This window comes from Cricetulus griseus, assembly GCF_003668045.3.
Source record: "Cricetulus griseus strain 17A/GY chromosome 1 unlocalized genomic scaffold, alternate assembly CriGri-PICRH-1.0 chr1_0, whole genome shotgun sequence".
Lineage (NCBI taxonomy): Eukaryota > Metazoa > Chordata > Mammalia > Rodentia > Cricetidae > Cricetulus > Cricetulus griseus.
In genome coordinates this window covers 49,085,440-49,105,360 of record NW_023276806.1, presented here as the reverse complement: position 1 = coordinate 49,105,360, position 19,921 = coordinate 49,085,440, and the positions used below count along the sequence as shown (strand labels likewise).

General features: G+C 46.2%; 1 protein-coding gene and 1 pseudogene across 1 annotated transcript; both read right to left on the bottom strand.

Moving 5' to 3' along the window:
• Nucleotides 1-4,420: 4,420 nt before the first annotated feature.
• LOC103162481 lies at nt 4,421-8,250 on the bottom strand (annotated as a pseudogene).
• A 3,170-nt stretch (nt 8,251-11,420) lies between these two features.
• Nucleotides 11,421-16,013, bottom strand: LOC100757858 (glutathione S-transferase Mu 1). Its single transcript, XM_027395470.2, has 8 exons — nt 15,789-16,013; nt 15,511-15,586; nt 15,102-15,166; nt 14,729-14,810; nt 14,530-14,630; nt 13,517-13,612; nt 13,327-13,437; nt 11,421-12,323 (listed from the first exon to the last, which is right to left on the bottom strand). The coding sequence occupies exons 1-8, from the start codon at nt 15,822-15,824 to the stop codon at nt 12,234-12,236; spliced, it is 657 nt and encodes a 218-aa protein (XP_027251271.1). The 5' UTR covers nt 15,825-16,013; the 3' UTR covers nt 11,421-12,233.
• Nucleotides 16,014-19,921: the final 3,908 nt, after the last annotated feature.

Sequence of the window (19,921 nt, the reverse complement as noted above, 5' to 3'; positions counted from 1 at the left end):
TATAACTCTCATTGATTGATAATAAAGCTGGTTTGGCCTATAGCAAGACAGAATAAGGCTAGGCAGGAGAGCCAAACTGAAAATACAGAGAGGGAGAGGGGTGGAGTCAGGGGGAGATGCAAGCCAGCTGCCAGAGGAACAAGATGTGCTAGAGCACAGGTAAAGCCACAAGCCATGTGACAAAATGTAGATTAATAAAAGTGGGTTAATTTAACTTGTAAGAGCCAGTTAGTAATAAGCCTAAGCTATAGGCTGAACATTTTGTAATTAATATAAGCTTTTGTGTGATTATTTGGGACCAGGAAGTAAGGACAGAAAAGTTCTGCCTCTGTTTACAAACAGTATTGTCAGCCTGCCATCCTGGTGCATACCTGTAATGCCGGCACTCAGGTGGGTGAGCTAGGAACATTGCAGTGAGTCTGAAGTCAGCCTCAACTACACAGTGGTCTCAAGACCAGCACAGGATATATTGTGTTTCAACAACAATATGACTGAAGAGATGCATAAGCTATTAAGACACTTGCTGCTCTTGAAGATGACCAGAGTTTGGTTCCCAGCACCTACATGGAATGGCTCACAACCACCTGTAACACCAGCTCCAAAGGATCTAACCATCTCTTCTTGCCTCTTAGGGTACCGATAAGCATGTACATACACACACACACACACACACACACACACACACACACACACACACCAAATAAAAGACCTTTAGAAACAATATTTTAATCTGAAAAGGGAAACCGGCATAACAAAATTAAAAAGAAGGCAAAATATTTGTCCCTCAATCTGTTGCCACAGATGCTAACTCTGCTCTGTAGGTTGAACTCATGAGGCTGTGAACACCTGACTGCATCCAGCCATAGATAGACTGAAAAAACAAGGAACTGAAATTGTTCCTCAAACATCAAGAGCTTTACCCCATAAGATTTCAGAAGAATGAAATAAGCATTTGGGGAGATTTCTATAAAGTAGAGGAATAATTGAGGCTTAAAGGAGGGAAGGAGAGGTACATGAGTCCTTTTGACCCTGAGGAGAGCATTGCACACTGCCTGGCAGAACTTCCAGCTTGCTCCTGCAAAAGCCTCATTCCTGTCTCCCCATCCCTGCCCTCTCAGAGAATCTCTAACAAAGGGAAAGCTCCAAAAAGCCCAGTAACATATTCTTGGCATTCTTGGCAGTTCTTCCCCTAAAGTCTCTACCTAAAGGGTACCATACCTGGGTACAAACCCAGTTTGTGGAGGGTATGTCATCACTCCTAGCCTTTAGAGATTTAAGCTCCCTGCGTTAGTTCTGGCACGTGATTTCTCCTGTCCCTTCTCCTGCCTCAATCTCTGGGATTGGAGGACTCACCCAGGAGTTTTGCTCAAAACAAACCTGTTATTTTACATTTTCAGTTTGGCTGGATCTGGCTTACTATGTCAGCAGAGAAACTTATTATCAGGGTACAGAAAACCTATTACATACCAGTACAGCAGACTGAAAGGCAAGCCATGGTTTTCTGAGTTACCTGTTAGGAAAATTTGCTGATTCATGTTGACATAAGAGGGATTGCACTAGGAGAGGCCTGCACAGAGTTCATAATCCAGGGTTCCATGACAGTCCATCCTGGAATTATTGTTTTCATTGATTGAGCCAGAAATGAACTGATGGTGTAAATCAGCTGGACCAGAGCCCTTGGCACAGGCCAAGGCCAGAGGTAGAAAGGTTTCAGGACAGACTTTACTCTCTGGGAACTGAAGGCCCACTCTGGAAGAATAGACAGTCTTGAGATTGGTGGACCCTGATAAGAGTGCTCACTTGCTACATTAGGGTTTAGAAGGACAGTGGCACCAACATGGGGAATGACCTAGAATGTAAGTACCTATATACGTTCAAAAGGGAAACAGGTCTGGATTCACAGAAACCCAAGTGTACTGGACCTGATCCAACCTGGTTCACCCCAGTTCAGGGCCCTGGATGGTTCTTAAATGTCTCAAAGAAAGATGAATAGCCACTGAGACATTGACACCACAGCCCTTATGCACTCTCTCTCTCTCTCTCTCTCTCTCTCTCTCTCTCTCTCTCTCTCTCTCTCTCTCTCGGTAAAGTAAGTACTTTTGGCTAGTATATTGTCAATTTGATGCAAGCTAGAGTCATTTGAGAAAGGGACTCTCAATTCAGAAAATGCCTTCATAATATTTGCCTATAGGCAGTCTGCAATGCATTTGCTTGTTTAATGATTGATGTAGGTGGGTCCAATTCACTGGGGATGGTGCCACCCCCTGGGAAGGTGGTCCTAGATGATACAAGAAAGCAGAATGAGCAAGCCATGAGGAGCAAGTCAGTAATCACCACTCCTCCACAGCGTCTGCTCCGGTTCCTGTTTCAGAGTTCCTGCCTTGAGTTCCTGCCCTGAGCCCTAGGCTATAGTGTGGAAGTATAAGCCAAATGAGGCTTTCCCCACAACCAAGTTGCTTCTGGTCATGGTGGTTTATCACAAAAATAGAAACTAATAAGACAGTGAGCAGACTGACATCTCCCTGGGCTTTTGAGTTACAGTTCTCTAGTAATTAATGATGTTGAACAATTTGGGGTTTTTTGTTTTGTTTTGCTTGGTTTTGTTTTTTGAGGCAAGGTTTCTCTGTGTAGCTCTGTAGACCAGTCTGGCCTCGAACTCACAGAGATCAGCCTGCCTCTGCCTCCCGAGTACTGGGATTAAAGACATGTACCACCACGGCCCAGATGATGTTGAACAATTTTTATATGTCATTGGCCATTCATATATATTATCTGGAAAAATGTCTACTCAAGTCTTTTGTCCACATTTAAATCCAATGATTTTCTAGTGTTGTAACTATTTGTTTGTGAACAACATTGGGGGGACACATGAATTTTCCTGTGCTTTATTGCTTTTGTTGTTGTTGGGGTTTTGTTTGTTTATTTGGTTGGTTGGTTGGTTGTCTCTGTTTCAGATAGGGTCTCTCTACATAGCAATGGCTGTCCTGGGATTCATTAAGTAGACCAGGCTGGCCTCAAACTCAGAGACCCTTCTGCCTCTGCCTCGGGAACACCAGGATTAAAGGCTTTCACCACCATGTCCAGTGCTTTATTGTTGCTTCTCCATTCTAACTGCAGAGTTAAGAGCTACACTGGAGAGAATATGGCCTGCAAGGCCTAAATACTGGCCCCACGTGGGGAACATTTGCCAACCTCTGTTCTGGGCCCATGTCCACTTTAGTGCAGTGTAGTTATTTTATTCTTCCTACTTAACTTTATCAGAGCCACTCCTGACCTCATTACAACCTTTCCAATTTTTCTTCTTTGTGTTTTAGTTAAAATTTAACAAATACTGGCTGAAATAATGTGAACTTACAAATCCACTGAACATTTCACTTCTATCAATTTTTATCTTATGACCTGTGTCTTTTGATTCCTCATTTCTTCCTGCAAGCCTGTGCTTGCTAGTTTCTTAACTGCAGCAGGCAGCAGCAGGCAGTGGGTATGAAGTCAACACCCTTGTCTGCACAGGGAGGGGCTCTGCATCTTTCATTTTGGATCTCTTAGTTCACTCTCCAAGCAACAAATTTCTTGTCGCTTTTTCTTTTTCACCAGCAGGCTCCTTCTTGCCTGTATTTCCACACAGAGGAGGGACCAAGCAGAGCAAAGGGATCGGTAACATGCCAATGTACTTTGGAAGACAGCAAAGATCTCACCTAGTACCTCAGTAAATACTCCCTAAATGAGGACAGCAAGGAGATAAGGACGAAGCCTGTCATTCTCCTGAAGCAGAAAATCTAAACTTTGAAACCTGGTAGATGAATGCAAACTCATCGTGACCATCCTACTTTTCCCAGCCCTGCTAGTGAAGGCCCTACAGACACACAATGTGCTGTGTGCCATCTTTCCAGTTGAGTGCCCAGATAAGTTATGAATAAGTCAGTGTTCCTGGGCTGCCTGTACCCAAGAGGGCAGGCCTGGCTGGCCTTGAAACGCAGTCTCCCACACCCACCCACCCACTGCACTGCACATCCAGTTTGTACAGTATGATACAGATTGCTCACATGATCTCCAGGGTGAGCAGCCCGGATCGGTGTGGTGAGAACTAGCTGAGAAAGAACCTTGCCCTCCAGATGCTGGCTGCTTATACACTCTCTGACCCATGGCTTTTCCCTTTGACATAAATCAGGGACAATGAAGAATCAGAACGTGGTGACTGCTATTTGCTGCAGGAACCAGCACCGCTCAGGGCTGTATTCACCCTCCAGATCTGTGCAATAGCACTGGCAATTCTATCCCCTACATAGTTTGTAGTGACAAACTTCATTCGGTAGATGTAAGACTTGAACTCAGACCCAACCTCCAATAAATGCCAATTATTCTACATTTCCTAGACATCGTGGAAAGGGGGAAGGGAAAGACTATTCAAAAGGAAGGAGGATCAAGGAGAGATCCCTTCAAAATGGGAGTGAAGTTCTTCCGGCTTGGGAATGCATCCAGGCACTCAGATACACAGTGCTGGTCAAAGACATTATAAGCGAGGAAATCCACATAGGACCTCTGCAAGAGGCTGAGGGTTCGGGCACTGAAAACTGGTAAACCTGGAGAGAGCTCTTCAGCAGCCTCCCCTCCGTCACCCATACCACATCCCCTGAAAACCATGGGTAAACCCAAAGAACTCACAGGAGAGCTTTGTCTTCTCAAGTATGCCCCCTAAGTACTCTGACTTCCATTACCTCTACAGCACAATGTCATTGTCCTCAGATTTGAATCTCAGAGTGATTGTAAGGGACCCCTGCACCACAGGGGATCCCTCCCAGATCCGGGATTAGGCACAAACCAGACCCAAAGACCTGTTTTCACACAGAGATCCTTTATTAAGTAGGGGAGAAAAGTTAAGAAGAGAAAAATGAGAGGTATGTGTTAGAATGGGCTAGGATTCGGTGGTATGTTTGACTGCCATGTTAACTAGGTGAAGCAGAGGGGGCTTTTGATTACTGGACATTGATAGTCAGCCCCAGGAAGGGGTCTGGCCCCCCAAAAAATGTCCATGTAAGGGAATAGACTTTGATGGCCGGTTTTAGGGATGTAATCTATGGTTTAGAAGGGAGAGGGGAGGGAAAGGTCAAAGCCTACCAACCCCACATTTCGCCAAACCTGGGCCTGCAAGAGTCCTTCAGTGGTGTCCAGACATTTAGTTAGAACATCACCATGATTAGACTGCTATTAGGTAACAGCCCAACAGGATACAACTCTGTCCCCTAGTTTCTACCGCCACTGTGCATCAGACCCAAGACAGCTTTGGGCTCCTGGCTCTGAACTCTGAACTCACATGAGGCAGAAGCAAACAAGCAAACACCGAGAGAACAGTCAGGGTTCTACCTACTGGGGGTGAGGGGTGAGGACTTTGGTACAGTTTCCAAAGAGATGAGATGAATTTGAGAGGGCAAAGGAAACAGAAAGAGGATCAAAGGCCTTTGGCCAACTGAATCGCTTATTGGGAACATCTGCTTATCTCTGTGGGTGTCAAGGACACAGCTCTGGGAAGCCATCTGAGAAGAGAGTGCCTCCCCGCCACCCCCCAGCTCCAGTTCCTTCTTCTCATAGTGTGAGGTGTGTGTTGCAGATGTAGCATCACTTTAGGACACTGCAGGACAAGGCCCAGGACAGAACCAGCAGTTGGAACTGGAGCATTCTGAACTCTGTCTATACTATCAGGGGCTGGGGTTGCACTGTGGAGTCTGGACTGGATCTTAAGACTTAGGGGCCATGACTGGGAATTTGCATTTGGCACACTGAGTGTCAGCATTTCCCTGTCGCAGTTTCAAATGCTGTACAATGGGTAGCACTGAGAGGCTCTGGTGGCAAACTGGACCTTAGTGGATTCTAGGGTAAGAGTACAGGGTGAGCTCCAACTCAGCGGTGGTGGGTCTCACAAAGTCAGGGCTGTAGCAAACCATGGCCAGCTGCATGCGGGTGTCCATAGCCTGGTTCTCCAAAATGTCCACCCGAATCCTCTCCTCCTCTGTCTCCCCACCTGCAGCACGCACAGCATAGAGTCACTCTCAGCATAGCCCAAACTAAACCACGATGATGGCTTCTGTCCTTCTCCCTGCAGCCAGCCCGACTCACACAGGTTGTGCTTGCAGGCAAGGTAGCGCAGGATGGCATTGCTCTGGGTGATCTTGTGTGACCCATGAATTAAATAAATGGACAAGTAAGTGGACAAGGAGGTGCGTTCAGATAGGCTATGAGGCCCCTGAATTCCTTCCCTGGATTAAGACAGACCTGTGACCTAACATTCGGTGTGCCTGGCATGGGAAGCCCTCCACCAGCACAGTGCACACCGAATGGAAGAGCTGAAACAGATGACATGAAGAGCTGGGACACAGCCCGTCACAGAAACACTGTGCAGCCACCAGGAATGGGAACAGGAGAACTGAAGCTCTGATCCCAACCCCCCTCAGCCAGGTGATGAGATGAGTTGAGGATGCCATGCCTTCCCCACACCGCCCCTTCCGTTCAAATCCAATGTTGGGAAAATCCAAGCCCAGCTTGAATTTTCAATCCAACCACTGGCTTTGGTCATAGTCAGGTGTTGTGGTGTCAAAAAGATGTAAAGATCCCCTGGGTTCACTCTCCCTTTTCCAGGCCCCTCCAAAGAAACCAACAACAAGAATCCCTTAGGCAATAGCCAGCAGCCTCAAGGCTGCAGGTATGAAGACAGAGTGCTTCCAAGGACTGTTGGAATTGGGATTTTCTTTGAGATGCTGATCAGCTCCCAAATAAAGATACAGAGAGGGGCTAGAGAGATGGCTCAGGGGTTAAGAGCACTGACTGTTCTTCCAGAGGTTCTGAGTTCAATTCCCAGCAACCACATTGTGGCTCACAACCATTTGTAATGTGATCTGGTACCCTCTTCTGGCACGCACTGTATGTATACATGATAAATAAATCTTAAGAAGAAAAAGACACAGAGACTTTTAACCTTAGCTTAGACTTGTTCCACTAGCTCTTTACTTTAACCTGTTTTTAATCAATCTACGTTTTGTATCAAGGCATTTTACCTTTCCTTCTGTATGTCCTACTTTCCTGCTTTCTGCTGTCTGTCTGGCTAGCCCCTAGCATTTCTCTGGTGTGTCTTTTTCCTTCTTCTTTTCTCTCTGGAGCTTAAATTTCTCCTCCTATTTACTCTCCCTGCCCAGAAGTCCTGCCTATACCTCTTCCCTTGCTATTGACGGTTCAATTTTTTATTAGATCCATCAGGTGCCTCAGGAAGACAATGTAAAGCAGCAACACATCTTTACATAATTAAACAATTGCAACACATCTTTGCATAGTTAAATAAATATTCCATAACAGACTGTGGCCCTACTTCACTAAGGCTTATACAGGCTTAATCACCCTCTAATGTGGAATGTGGCCCAATTACAATACAAGGTAACCCAGCCTTTCATTTCCATTGCCCTACACTAGAAGACCAACCTCAAAGAGATTTTCTGGAAGGGCATCTTCTAACTCCAGCTGGAAGAGGCCTACAGAGCCCAACAGGGGGGCAGGCATGGTTTGTTGGGCATTGATGGTAGAAATTGGGCAAAATCTGACAGATAGTGTATAACCACCATTCCCATGGTGTGTCTCTCCTCCTTACAGCTTATGTCTCTACATCTCAGAACCAGGAGGATGGTGTGAACCAACTGTGAGAGCCTCCACCTTACTCCTAATAACCACCTCTCTACACACACATCACACACAGATTACACAGGCACCAGCTCTAGTCTTTAAACTCCTGACAGGCAAAGCTTTCCAACAACTTCTGAACAAAATCTATATTTTAGAATTCATTCCTAGGTATTTCCCGCTCTCCTACAGCCTCCTCACTCATCCCCAAATGTCCCAGTAACCCAGTTCCATGGATTTGGTATGAGTCTCCAGCAGGTGGACCAGGGCCTTTGCTTGTTCCGGCCTTCTGATTGATCCTTGGGCAGAGAGGACACAGGACCTGGCTGCAGTCTCCAGTTGGGTCACTGCCCTACCCTTTTCCAACTCCAGACATTCCAGAAAGAGGAAGGACAGGAGTAAGATCCACGGACCCACCAGCAGGGAGAAGTAACATTCAACCCAGCCACATTGTGGATTGTCCCAGAACAAGTGAAGGCACTCAGAAGACAAAGGTGGGGCTGGACTGGCCAGCTGCCCACACTGGACTGCCAGAGCCTCCCTAGTGAGCTGTGTCCACAGGGAGATGGCAGTATAAGTGGAAACACTCATGACAGTAAAAGTGCAACACAGTTCATTATCTTCCTGGCATTGCTCACATTTCACCATTAACTCCCTGCCTTGACTCTAGGTGGCTCCAGATGGCTGAGCCAGAAAGAAACAGTTGCCTCAAGCAGAGAGATTAGTGCTCCCTTTCTTCTATAGTGTTTCATAGATACCAGATGGCATGCAGGACTCTGCTAAGCTGGGCAACTCAGAGCCACACACACATATGACCTGTAGATGCATGAGAAATATTCAGGATCCCTGAGCACCAGCAAGATGTAAAGCAAAACCACATGAGACACACCTTTTCACAGTAAGAATTGCTGTTATCAAACAGAACAAAGGTATTGGGCCAGTGAGAACATGGACAGAAGAGAACTCTTGAATACTGCAGATAAGAGTATAAACTATCAGCCGGGCATTGGTGGCTCACACCTTTAATCCCAGCACTTGAGAGGTAGAGGCAGGTGGATCTCTGTGAGTTCGAGGGCCAGCCTGGTCTACAGAGTGAGTTCCAGGAAAGCCAGGACTGTTACACAGAGAAACTCTGACTCACAAAACCAAAATAATAAAATAAAATAAATAGAACTACTGTAACACCCAGTCCATTGTGTGCCACGAGGAAGGAGAGAGACAACATTTATGAGTTCCAAAGATTTTAATAAATCACCACATAAGTGGAGTTGCTGATCCATCAGGGCTGCAGGACAAGGACAAAGACTTGGGAGCATTGTTTTTCCTGGCAGCCCCAAACAGGGGCAGAAGCAGGGTTTATTAGCACAAAATCATAAACACACTGGTCAAGTCACGGTTACATTTTTTACCAGTTGGATTCAAATGCAGTGAGGAAGGCCACTGGTCCTGATGCCGGCCCAACCTTCGGCTACCAAGAGGGCCATGCCCTGTCTGTCAGCAGCCTGGTCACTGGAAATCAGAATGCCCCCATGTGTGCTGGTCCTTTATGCCAGGCAAAAGAGGACTAGCACCACTACCACAGGCATCTGAGACTCTTCTAGCCTTCCAGCTCCTCAGCCTGGCAGAGGACTGACACCACCCAGTCTTGGAGACTCCCATAACCCTCACTGGAAACCTTAGAATCTCCTGAAACTCATTCTAGGTGTGATTTTAAATCACTTCAGGAGAACACCACCCAGATGAAGGACTAGTGAGTAATGAATCTGCCACAAGTTGCAATTATTGCACAAATTCACCAACTGCTGTCACCCATTGGATGCGAGCCATTCTGCAGGGAATACACTAGGATCTTGCAGGGTTTAGCCATTGTTCTGCTAACTAGTGGTGTTTGACATGATTCCATGGGCTAAGTGACCAGATGTCCACTTTGGGGAAATGCCTCTGTAAGGCTTAAGTCATTTTTGGAGATGTATTTCTGATAGTTTTTGAACAAATCTTCACTGGTTAGCAATACTATCTTTGGTGTTTTTCTGATGGGACAATCACTTTGGAGTACTGCAATATCCACCAGAGTTGAACATGTACCTGCCTCCGATCCGCTAGGGCTAGGAGGTCAGAATGCTGTTTCTTCCAAAAGACAGGTAAGACTTGTGAAAAAGTGGTGAAATGATCTTTGTTTCAATTTTTAGTTATTTCTTTTGTTTTTTCAGACTATAATTACATCATTTCCCCCTTCCCTTTCTTCCCTCCAGACCCTTCCATATACCCCTCCCTCTCTTTCAAATTCCATGGCCTCTTTTTTCATTAACTGCTCCGTGTGTGTGTGTGTGTGTGTGTGTGTGTGTGTGTGTGTGTGTGTGTGTATTCTAAATACATGAAAATGACCTGTTCAGTCTATGTATGTTTTCAAGGCTGACAATTTGGTACTGGATAACCAGTTATAGTACTTCTCCCTGGGGAAGACTATGTCTCCCACTCTCAGCTTTCCTCAGTCGCCTAAAGTTCTTTATCTTGAGTTTAGGCCTCATGAGCTTTCTCACTGCTCACTTTAGCATGTCTGTTGTTGTCCTTGTTCAGCTTATATCTCGACAACCATGCTGGTGGGATGTCACAGGTGTAGCTTCTGACATTCCTAGGAGACACAGTCTCACAGCAGACTCCCTGGTCCTCCGGCTCTTAACCTTCCCATCCCCTCTTCTGCAGCTAGCCCTGAGCCCTCAGGGTAGGAGTTGAGCTGTAAGTGGCATCAGTGGGATTGGGCTCCACAACTCTGCATTTTGATTGGTTATGTTTTTCTGTAATGCTCTCCATCTATTGCAAAGAGAAGTTTCTTGATGAGGAATGAAGACTACACTTTGCTGTAGTTACAAGGACAAATATTTAGAGTGTAATTAGGGATCATGCTGGTTTAGTAAGGCAGCAGTGGTAGGTTCTCCTCCAGTATCCACGACGTCACTAGCCCTGGGCAACAGACTAGGTCTCCTATTCCAGGCACATTTTTCCTCTTGTTGAACAGGCCTTCAGTCCAATTAGAGAGCTGTTGGTTACCATGAAGGTGTGCATGCCATTACTGTACCCTAAGGGTTATTGCAGCATGCTGGTCATAGCTGTGGTTCATAGGCATCATAGCTGAGGTTGCCTCCCTCCTTTGAAAACTTGCATGGTTCCTTCTGGCACCATGGAAGTTAGAACTCAGGGAGGGGGTGGTTTCAAGTCAGATAGAGCTTAGGGGCCTCTGGGTCCTGTGTCTGAAGTGCATAGTGTCTTCAGCAGTAGGGACTTAACTTCCATTTCTTGGAGGGACAGCCAATGCCAATGTTACGGCCTGTAATGTTCTGGGAGTCTCTCGGACAACCCTGACCAACAGCTCAAAAAGAGAGTTGCTCATGACTGCTGTGGCTTTTCTTCAATCTCCTTTGGCTCTTGGAGGCAGCCCTGACAGCCCAGAGCAATTTTATTTTAAATCTGAGTGGGAGAGGCCTATGCTAGGAAAATTTGTGAAAGGGTGTGAAGAAGCCCCAGGCTGGGTACAGATCCCTACGAAGGCTTTGACTTGGAGATCTCAAGACAAAGGTGGCCATCTGAAGTACCAAAATAGAGCATGTGCAAAAAACATCCTAGTCAGAGCGACAAGATTCTTCTTACAAGAAACACTCCATTTCTGAAGGGAAGGGGGAGCTTCTAAACCCAAAAGTTCACCCTACAATTCTATACCTATCCAAAGTACTGCTGATATAAATGATAGGAAAAGACACCTGAAACTATGAAAGCATGAAGAAATTTATTTCACAGGGCCTCACAGAGAGAAGGGATTAACCAAGGTGGTCCCCATCTCTGGTGACCAGGACAGGATACTCCAAAGGCATCAGAGATGGAGGACAGGATCCTGGAGACACACAGATATAATGCAGCCATACTAACTGGAGGCATAGAGGATTCTGGCTTACTCCTGGGGACTCCCACCAGCCTGGGTCCTCACCCGAGACCTGTATGATAAGCCTCAGTAATGCTAGAATACAGGAGATCCCAAGTCCCAAAAGGCTCCCTTTGAGCCTTCAGCAGCTGCCTGCTGTGAGGCTATCAGATGGGGTCAGGAAGTCCCAAACCCCTGCTTATCCAACCAGAATCCCAGGTCTCAAGGCAGTCTCTGGAGGTAGCCGTGAAAACCTAAAAACAGGCAGTGCAGCAGCCAGGGCCAGTGTGGTTCAGGCCTAACAGTAGGTACCTGACATGGCCTGGCAGTAACCTCATACATCAGGCATCTCTAGACTCTTGGCAGTCATGGGGAGCCCAGGCTCTGAGAGAGAGTCCCAACTCTTCTTGATATCACAGCAATTGACAGGCAAGACTGTCAAGTGGCTGCAGGACAGTCATGCTAGATAGGCACTTTGCTGAAGGAAAACTAGGAGCCTAGGCTTTAAAGGGCTTGAAAGGGTAGGGACTGGGTGAAAGAAAAGAGGACCCATGACATTCTGGGGTCAGGAAGGGGATGGAAGGAAGTGCCAGGGCTACAGGAAGTTCAACAGTCCCAGAGCCCCAGGTTCCTCATTCTCACCTCCTGCCCTGCCAAGGCCCTACTTATTGCCCCATGTGGCCACCCTTGTATACAGAGGTGTGCGGAGGAAGCGGCTACTCTTCATGTAGGCAGAGATCTTCTTCAGTCCCTAAGAGTTAGAAAAGAAAAAGAAAATGTAGGTTTGCTCCAGGCCGGAGAGGGTAATCAACTTCTCTTGCTCACACTGCTAGTAAGTGGCACACATCTCTGGCCTTCATCTCTCCAGTGCTGTACCCCCTTGGTACTCCTTTCCTGCCCTCGCTAAGAGGCCTTGTCAACCCATCTATATAGACATGCTCCTCTTGCACACCTAAACTCCACATTGCCTGGGTTGCACAGGACAAGGGGACACATTGGCAGATAACTCCTATCTCATCAATGTCTCAGTAAAATGGGGTCAAAGTTTATAGATATAGGTAGACCAGGAAAGAAAAGCCAAGCTCGCCCAAATCATTCCTTTCTTCCTGGGCATTGCATGTGCCTAGTACAGAAATCAGGAAATACAAGTGAAAAATAAGTATATTGTGACATCTCATATCCAACAAGGTAAGTATATTGGACACTCAAAAGAAAAAACAAAAGGAGTGAGGGAGAAAAGTCCATGACACACATTTCAGGGTAGAATTCTCTAACAAGGGCCCCACAGGGGTCTCAGCAAAGCATCCGGCAGATCAAGTACAAGTACTGGTTACATCCTGGTACATTACATCACAGTGATGGGGAATGTGAAAGAAACTCCAGCTACACCACAGCATCTTCCTTGGACTTGCCCTCCTAACCCAGACTGTAGCCACTACCTGCTCCATGAGGATCAAGAGGTCAACAGGGACCCAGCACAGCTCTGCTGGTGCTTAGACCTTGAGAGGGTAAATGACCTGTCATTTACCCTCTCCAGTTTCTCATTTCCTTATTTGAGGAGTGGGACTGAATTCCACCCACCCTTGAGGAATGCTGTAATGATAAACTTGATCAATAGACATAAGGTGCTGAGCACAGACTCTTGCAGAAAGCCAGGGCTCAATTTATGCCACTTATTCTGCCCTTCATCTCCAAGTCCAAGAAACCATCAGGGAAAAGTTGACAGCCAAGAAGGAGGAGGATCAGGGCATCACCTCAAAGCGGGCCACAAAATCCTTCAGGTTTGGGAATGTGTCCAGACACTTGGGTTCGAATATAAGGTGCAGGTCCAGGATATCATAAGCAAGGAAATCCACAAAAGTAATCTGAAAAGGGCCAAGAATTAGGAGGCATGAAATTCTGTCCCCGGGGAAGAATTACAACTCCCAACTTCTTCTCTTTTACCTTTTCACCAACAAACCATGTCTGCTTCCCCAGGAACTGTGAGAAGAGCTTCATCATTCCAGGGAGCTGCTCCAAGTACTCTGCCTTCAGTTTCTCCTGGAGCAGAAAATAGCTGTCACCATGTAAGTTCCCTGGCAGAGTGACCAGGTTCATCAGTACTTTGTATGGCCCTAAATGGCCAGGGGTGGGCAGCCATCTCCACTGAGATGAGGACCAAATCACCGTCCAGGCTTTGATTTAACATATCAACATTTACTTATTAGACTCCATGGTATCCCACCCCACCCTTCAAATGCAATGGAAAGCCGGAGAAGACTAAAACACCATCCACAATGGGAAATCATCATTCCTGAGGCCTAAATCTATGAGTGCCTGGAGCACTTGGCAGGCATTGGGTCTGGTGACAGACAACATCAAAGAAGGGGGAACTAAAAGTACTCAGAGGAGATGAGAGGTCCACACCATAGGTTCCAGAAAAATGGCATATACTTGAGTTTCCCCCCATAAACTGAGGAGTATTTGAGACTGAAGGAAAGAAGGGAGAGAAAGTCCTTCAGTCTGATCCTGAGCTCATACCTACAGAAAACCATGCTGACTCATGTAGGTGTGAAGCGAAGCACTTTGAGAGGTTAGAAAGGGTTCTGGGAGAGTCCTTCATCTTGGACTTCTTTTTCTAACCCATTGAGTATACAAGTATTTCACGAACTGCAATGATGTGAACGACCTGGTGGAGAACACTTGGAAAACATGACTTCACTCTCTGGGAACTTAATGCCCACTCTGGGCAGTCTGGACTGTACCCTAACATAGGTAGGGCCTAAGTAAGAGTGTTCACTTGGCAGTTCAGTGTTTTGGGGACTGCTGGTGAACACAGGAAGCATATTGGAGGATACCTGGCTGAGACATTCAAAAGGTAAATAAATAAGACCTGTGCAGATGGGGATCTGAGAGAGCTGACTCCTGACCCAAACACTGCCTGGTTCAGCCCAGTGTGGGATGTGGACGAGACTCACAAAGTCTGGGCTGTAACAGACTCTAGCCAGCTGATTGGAGACATCCATAGCCTGGTTCTCCAAAATGTCCACACGAATCTTTTCCTCCTCTGTCTCTCCACCTGCAGCACACACAGCAGAGACTCACCCTCAGCATCCCACCCCAGCGAAGACAAGGAGGATGTCCACCACGCCCCAGCCTGTAGCCAGCCCCACTCACACAGGTTGTGCTTGCGGGCAATGTAGCGCAGGATGGCATTGCTCTGGGTGATCTTGTTTGATCCATCTAGTAAGTAGGGCAGCTGTTTGGGCAAGCAAGGACAGTCAGATGGGATATGAGGTCCCAGACTCAATTTCCCGAGTTAGGATAGTCATGTGGCCATGTGGCCTGGCATTTAGTGTGGCTAGCCCTCCATGAACACACTGCACAATGAATGGAAGAGCTGGGACACAGCCCATCACAGAAACACTGTGCAGCCACCAGGAATGGGAGCAGGAGAGCTGAAGCTCTGATCCCAACCCCCCTCAGCCAGGCGAGGAGATGAGGTGGGAACACCATGCCCTCCCCAGACCTGCCCTTCCCCACTACCTACATTGGGAAAATCCAGACCCAGGTTGAATTTCTCACTCAGCCACTGGCTTCTGTCATAGTCAGGAGCTGTGGTTGGTAAGATTACATAAAAAGAAATCAGTCTAGTGTCCAACACTCCTATTCAAGGGATCTGTAACCTCACAATCTATGGTTCCAGGGATGAGGAGTGTTTGAAGCCTTACAAAGGTTTAGGCAAGTCTTCATGGGGAATGTGATCTAATTTCAGCAGGAGTAATGGGACCCACCCCTCCACCTCCAGAGCTCTGTATTGAAAGATCAAACCCACCCTCTGGAGTTTCTGGAAGAGGCAGATTCTAAGTCCACCTGTAATATAGTGGAGGTCAGAAATGGGTTGCTAGACACTAATCGACAGGGGTAGGGAAGAAGTCTGACCAGAAGAGTGTCATTACCGTCGCCCATGGTGTATCTCTTCTCCTCATAGCTTGAGTCTGTGTATTCCAGGAGCAAGCGAATGGCATGAGCCAGCTAGAGAGACAGGTCAGGAATGAGGGCTGGGGATTTCTATGTGACTTTACCTACTCGAGTGAGTGAACACAGACACACACCAGCAAACTGCGTGCAAGACTCTGAGCTAGACAAGCAAAGGGATTCCCCTAGACCCCCTCCCCCTCACCGCTTCCCTCATCCTAGACCAGTGATCCTTTCCACCCGTCAGGTGGTCGCTCACCCCACGGATGTCCCAGTAACCCAGTGTCATGGGCATGGTGCTGGTGCCAGGGACTGAGTCCACTGGCCTCCGGGTTGAGCAACTTTGACTTTATCCTTGCACTCTATGATAGCTGGGCGGGGCTTGCGCCCGGTGTCGTCCTGACGCTACACGCTCGGCCCCGCAACACACACGCGGCTTGCTTGCGGCTCTCCCCCAGACAGCGTCACCTACTGAGGTAAAGTTAATGAGCTCCGCCCCCAAGAGACCGGAAAGCGTAAGTTGCGATTCCGCCTGCAGTCCCGCCCCCATCCTCCCGCCGAGTGCTCCGTAGCGCATCACCGGCGAGCCGCTGTGTTTGTCAGACTCCTCTGCGAGCTCTCCCTGCTGCCCTCGGACTGTTAGCAGGGTCAGGCCACAAAGGACTAGGCACTTCATCCCTGTTGTCAAACAAGGCAGACTCCTGCAAGGCTCTGCCGAGGACAGTTGTCCGGAGGTGATGTTTCTCCGCCTGGCAGAGAGTAGTCTCAGTTTAGAATCCTCAGGCAAGCTTTAATAAATCATAAGCAATATATCACCACAGAAAGTAACTACCAAAGAGGCCTCTTAAGGGAATTTTTCGTCTGAAGTTTTTTTTTAAAAAAAGCAGCTGTGACATCTTTGCTGTCAGGATCAGGTGGGAGTCATTAAGTCAGCAATGATCAGATGCAGTACTGCAGCAGGAACCTGGGAGGAATAGAGGAAATGGTATGGTCTCTTAAGTGACAAGTGGAGGGTACATGGGGTCAGGCAGAGAAGAATAAAGATGGAAGAGATAATGCTTAGACTTTAGAGGGCTTCAGAGTGGAACGAAGATGAGGATAGGAAAGGACTTTGACTCCAAATGTTAATCTTTATCAAAGTTGGGCACAGAAGCTATTCACTTGTGACTCAGCATATTCTGGAAGATTCCTTGGAATCGCATTGTAAGATTTGCATGGATGACTGGTGTGGTGGTTTGAAAGAAAATGGCCCCCAGAGGGAGTGGCAATATTAGGAGGTGTGGCCCTGTGGGAGGGAGTGTGTTACTGTGGAGGCAGGCTTTGAGGTCTCATATATGGTCAAGCCATGCATGGTGTTTGAGACCACTTCTGGTTGCTTGCAAGTTGTAGGACACTCAGCTATTTCCCCAGCACCATGTCTGCCTGCATTCAGCCATGTCCCCCCATGATGATAATGGACTGCACCTCTAAACAGTAAATGAGCCACCGAATCAAATGTTTTCCTTTATAAGAGTTGCCATGGTTATGGTGTCTCTTCACAGCAATAGAAACCCTAAAACAACTGGAAAGATGACTCAGCAATTAAGGATACTTAGTTCTCTACAGAGGACCTGGGTTCAGTTTCCAGCATCTTCTTGGGACTGGAGAGATGGCTCAGCCATTAAAGACTAGGCTCACATCCAGCATCTACATGAGGTAGCGTTCAGCCTCCTGACCGATGCCCCCTTCTGGCCTCCATTGGCACTTGCACATATGTGGTACACACATACATATCAAATAATAAATGAATCTTTAAAATAAAATGTTTCCAATAGAATATCTCGGTGCTTTGGAGGGAATATGTGTTTAACTCACTGTGTACCCTTTGAGCTGACCGATACTAACCTACAGAGCAATACTTTGGCGTTTTGTAAAATCCTTTTTATGTTGGCTCAAGGGAAACTTTTCTCAGGCTGAAGATAATAGGTAGGTGTTGTGACAATGCAGCTGGTATCTCCCATAACACTGGAGGTACTGAATGAATCCCTCACACTCCTTGATTATATTTTACACAGCATCTAAGGTTGTGGGGTGAAACTCTCAAACACATGGACCAGCATCTTACTAACTCTTCAGGAGGTCATTCTCGGGCCTAGAAAGGATTGATCTGGTATGCATTAAAGCTAATGGTGATGTGTTAAGCTGTGGTAAGCTAGAGGTGCTTTGTTCATTTAGTTTTCCGATGCTCCTAGCTGTTTCTATTTTTCCTGAGAATTATGGATGATGAGAACAGTAAGCTTTGGGAGAAAATACAAACTTTACAGAGTGCCTTCATGTTAACTTTAAATGAGTCTTATTACTAGAGAGAGAAATGGAAATTTCAGGTTACGGAGCAAAAGCCAAACGAAAATTATTTCTGGCCACAGTTAAAGCTATACAAGGAAGGAAAAGCTTTAGTTTGACCATGGGGCGGGGGGGAATGGGAAATAACCAGAGCACATTCACAATCTACTGCAAGAGGCAGTCACATGAAAATCCATGTAGAGGCTAGAAGAGTCCTCGAGACTTGGTTCTATCCCACATACCACGTTACATTGATTAGCCCCACATGATGTTTTGAAAACCTCTTTGATGATATCTGTGAAGTCACAGCACCAATGCTGGTTTATAATTGCTGCTTATTTATCACTCAGGAGGTATTTTTTTGCCCAGCTCCCTTTGAAGTTGCTTAAAAATATGAGCAGACATCCTGACCACGTAATGAGCTCTCAAAGTTTCCCATTTTTCTTCTTTCTTTCTTCCTTCCTTCCTTCCTTTCTTTCTTTCTTTCTTTCTTTCTTTCTTTCTTTCTTTCTTTCTTTCTTTCCGAGCTAGGGTTTCTCTGTGTAGCTATGGAGCCTATCCTGGCGCTCACTCTGGAGACCAGGCTGGCCTCGAACTCACAGAGATCCGCCTGCTTCTGCCTCCCGAGTGCTGGGATTAAAGGTGTGTGCCACCAATGCCCGGCTCTGATTTTTTCTAGTCACATATTTGTCATTTTTTCTAGTCACACATCTCTTCTAATTCTTCCAAAGCTTGTCTTTGCCGCACGATTATAATCTTTGCTACCTCGACTGTGTTTAGCTCACTGTGTACCAAAAGCGCTATTTTGAAGTTCTAGGTCCTGTACTTAACAAATATTCTTTTTAATTGTATTGCAGTTGAAGTTCCCTTGTTTGTTTTATAGGGTTTTTTTTGTTGTTGCTGCTGTGGTTTGGTTTGCTTTTAGTCTTAGGTGTTTGGTTTTGTTGAGACAGTCTCACACTTTAATCCAAACTGTCCCGGAACTCACTATGAAACACAAGCTGGCCTTAGCCTCCTGAAAGATGAGACACAGCTGGCTTAAAAGTTTTGTTTTCATCTGTTGTTTCACTTTTATAATTTCTGCCAAGGCCAGAAAACTCTACATTTCCAATGCATTCAAAGTTGACAGAGCCCCACCCCTAAAAGAAAAATTACCTGCTATGAGATGAACATTTTTCCTGCTGGAAAGGTCAGTAAAGACAATTATTTCAGACACCAGAAGCGATTTCATTCCTGATGTGATCTGTGTTTTAAGAGCATATTTAGGTCTCCGGTAACACTTTTAAAGATTTTTAAAATTATTTGTGTATGTGTCTGTGTATGATATGTGAATGTGAGTGCCAGGTGCCCATGGAGACCAGAGGCAGCCAATCCCCTGTAGCTGGAGTTACAGGAAGTTGTGAGCCACACAGTGTGGGTGCTGGGAACTGAACTCAGGTCCTCTGCAAGAGCAGTACATACTCTTAACTCTTAAACCATCTCTCCGGTCTCTGTCATAACATTTTAAAATATAAGAAGAAAATAAATCAAGCCAGGGCTTACAGGTAGCTTTCTAATAAAAGAAAAGAAAAGTACAAAGAATTAACAGAACAATTATGTGAAAACAAGGCTCTAGGAACCCGGGGATAAAATAACTAAGTCACCTTTGTTAGACATCTCCTCCAAGTGGAATTATGCAATATCTGTTTCCCTGTAAAGGATTAATTTCACCTCCCGATTTATCCATGTTGTTGTGTGTTGCATACTTTCTTTCTTTCTTAAGGTTAAGTTAATATAACACATTTTCTTTATCCAATAACCCACTGATAAGTATTTAGGTTTTTTGCGTACATTGGCTGTGGTTAATTGTGCTACAATAAACAGAGGATGACATTATCTCTTTGACATAATGATTTCAATGGGGGGGGGGGGCGCTTATATCACTAGATGTGGGAATTTGGGGATCGTGCGGTAGTTTCTTTCTGTAATTACCTTCACACTGTTTTTCATAGTGGTTTCACCATTTTCTATTCCTGCCAACAGTATATAAGAATTCCAGTTTCTGTACTTGTTATGTGGGGGAGGGGTAGC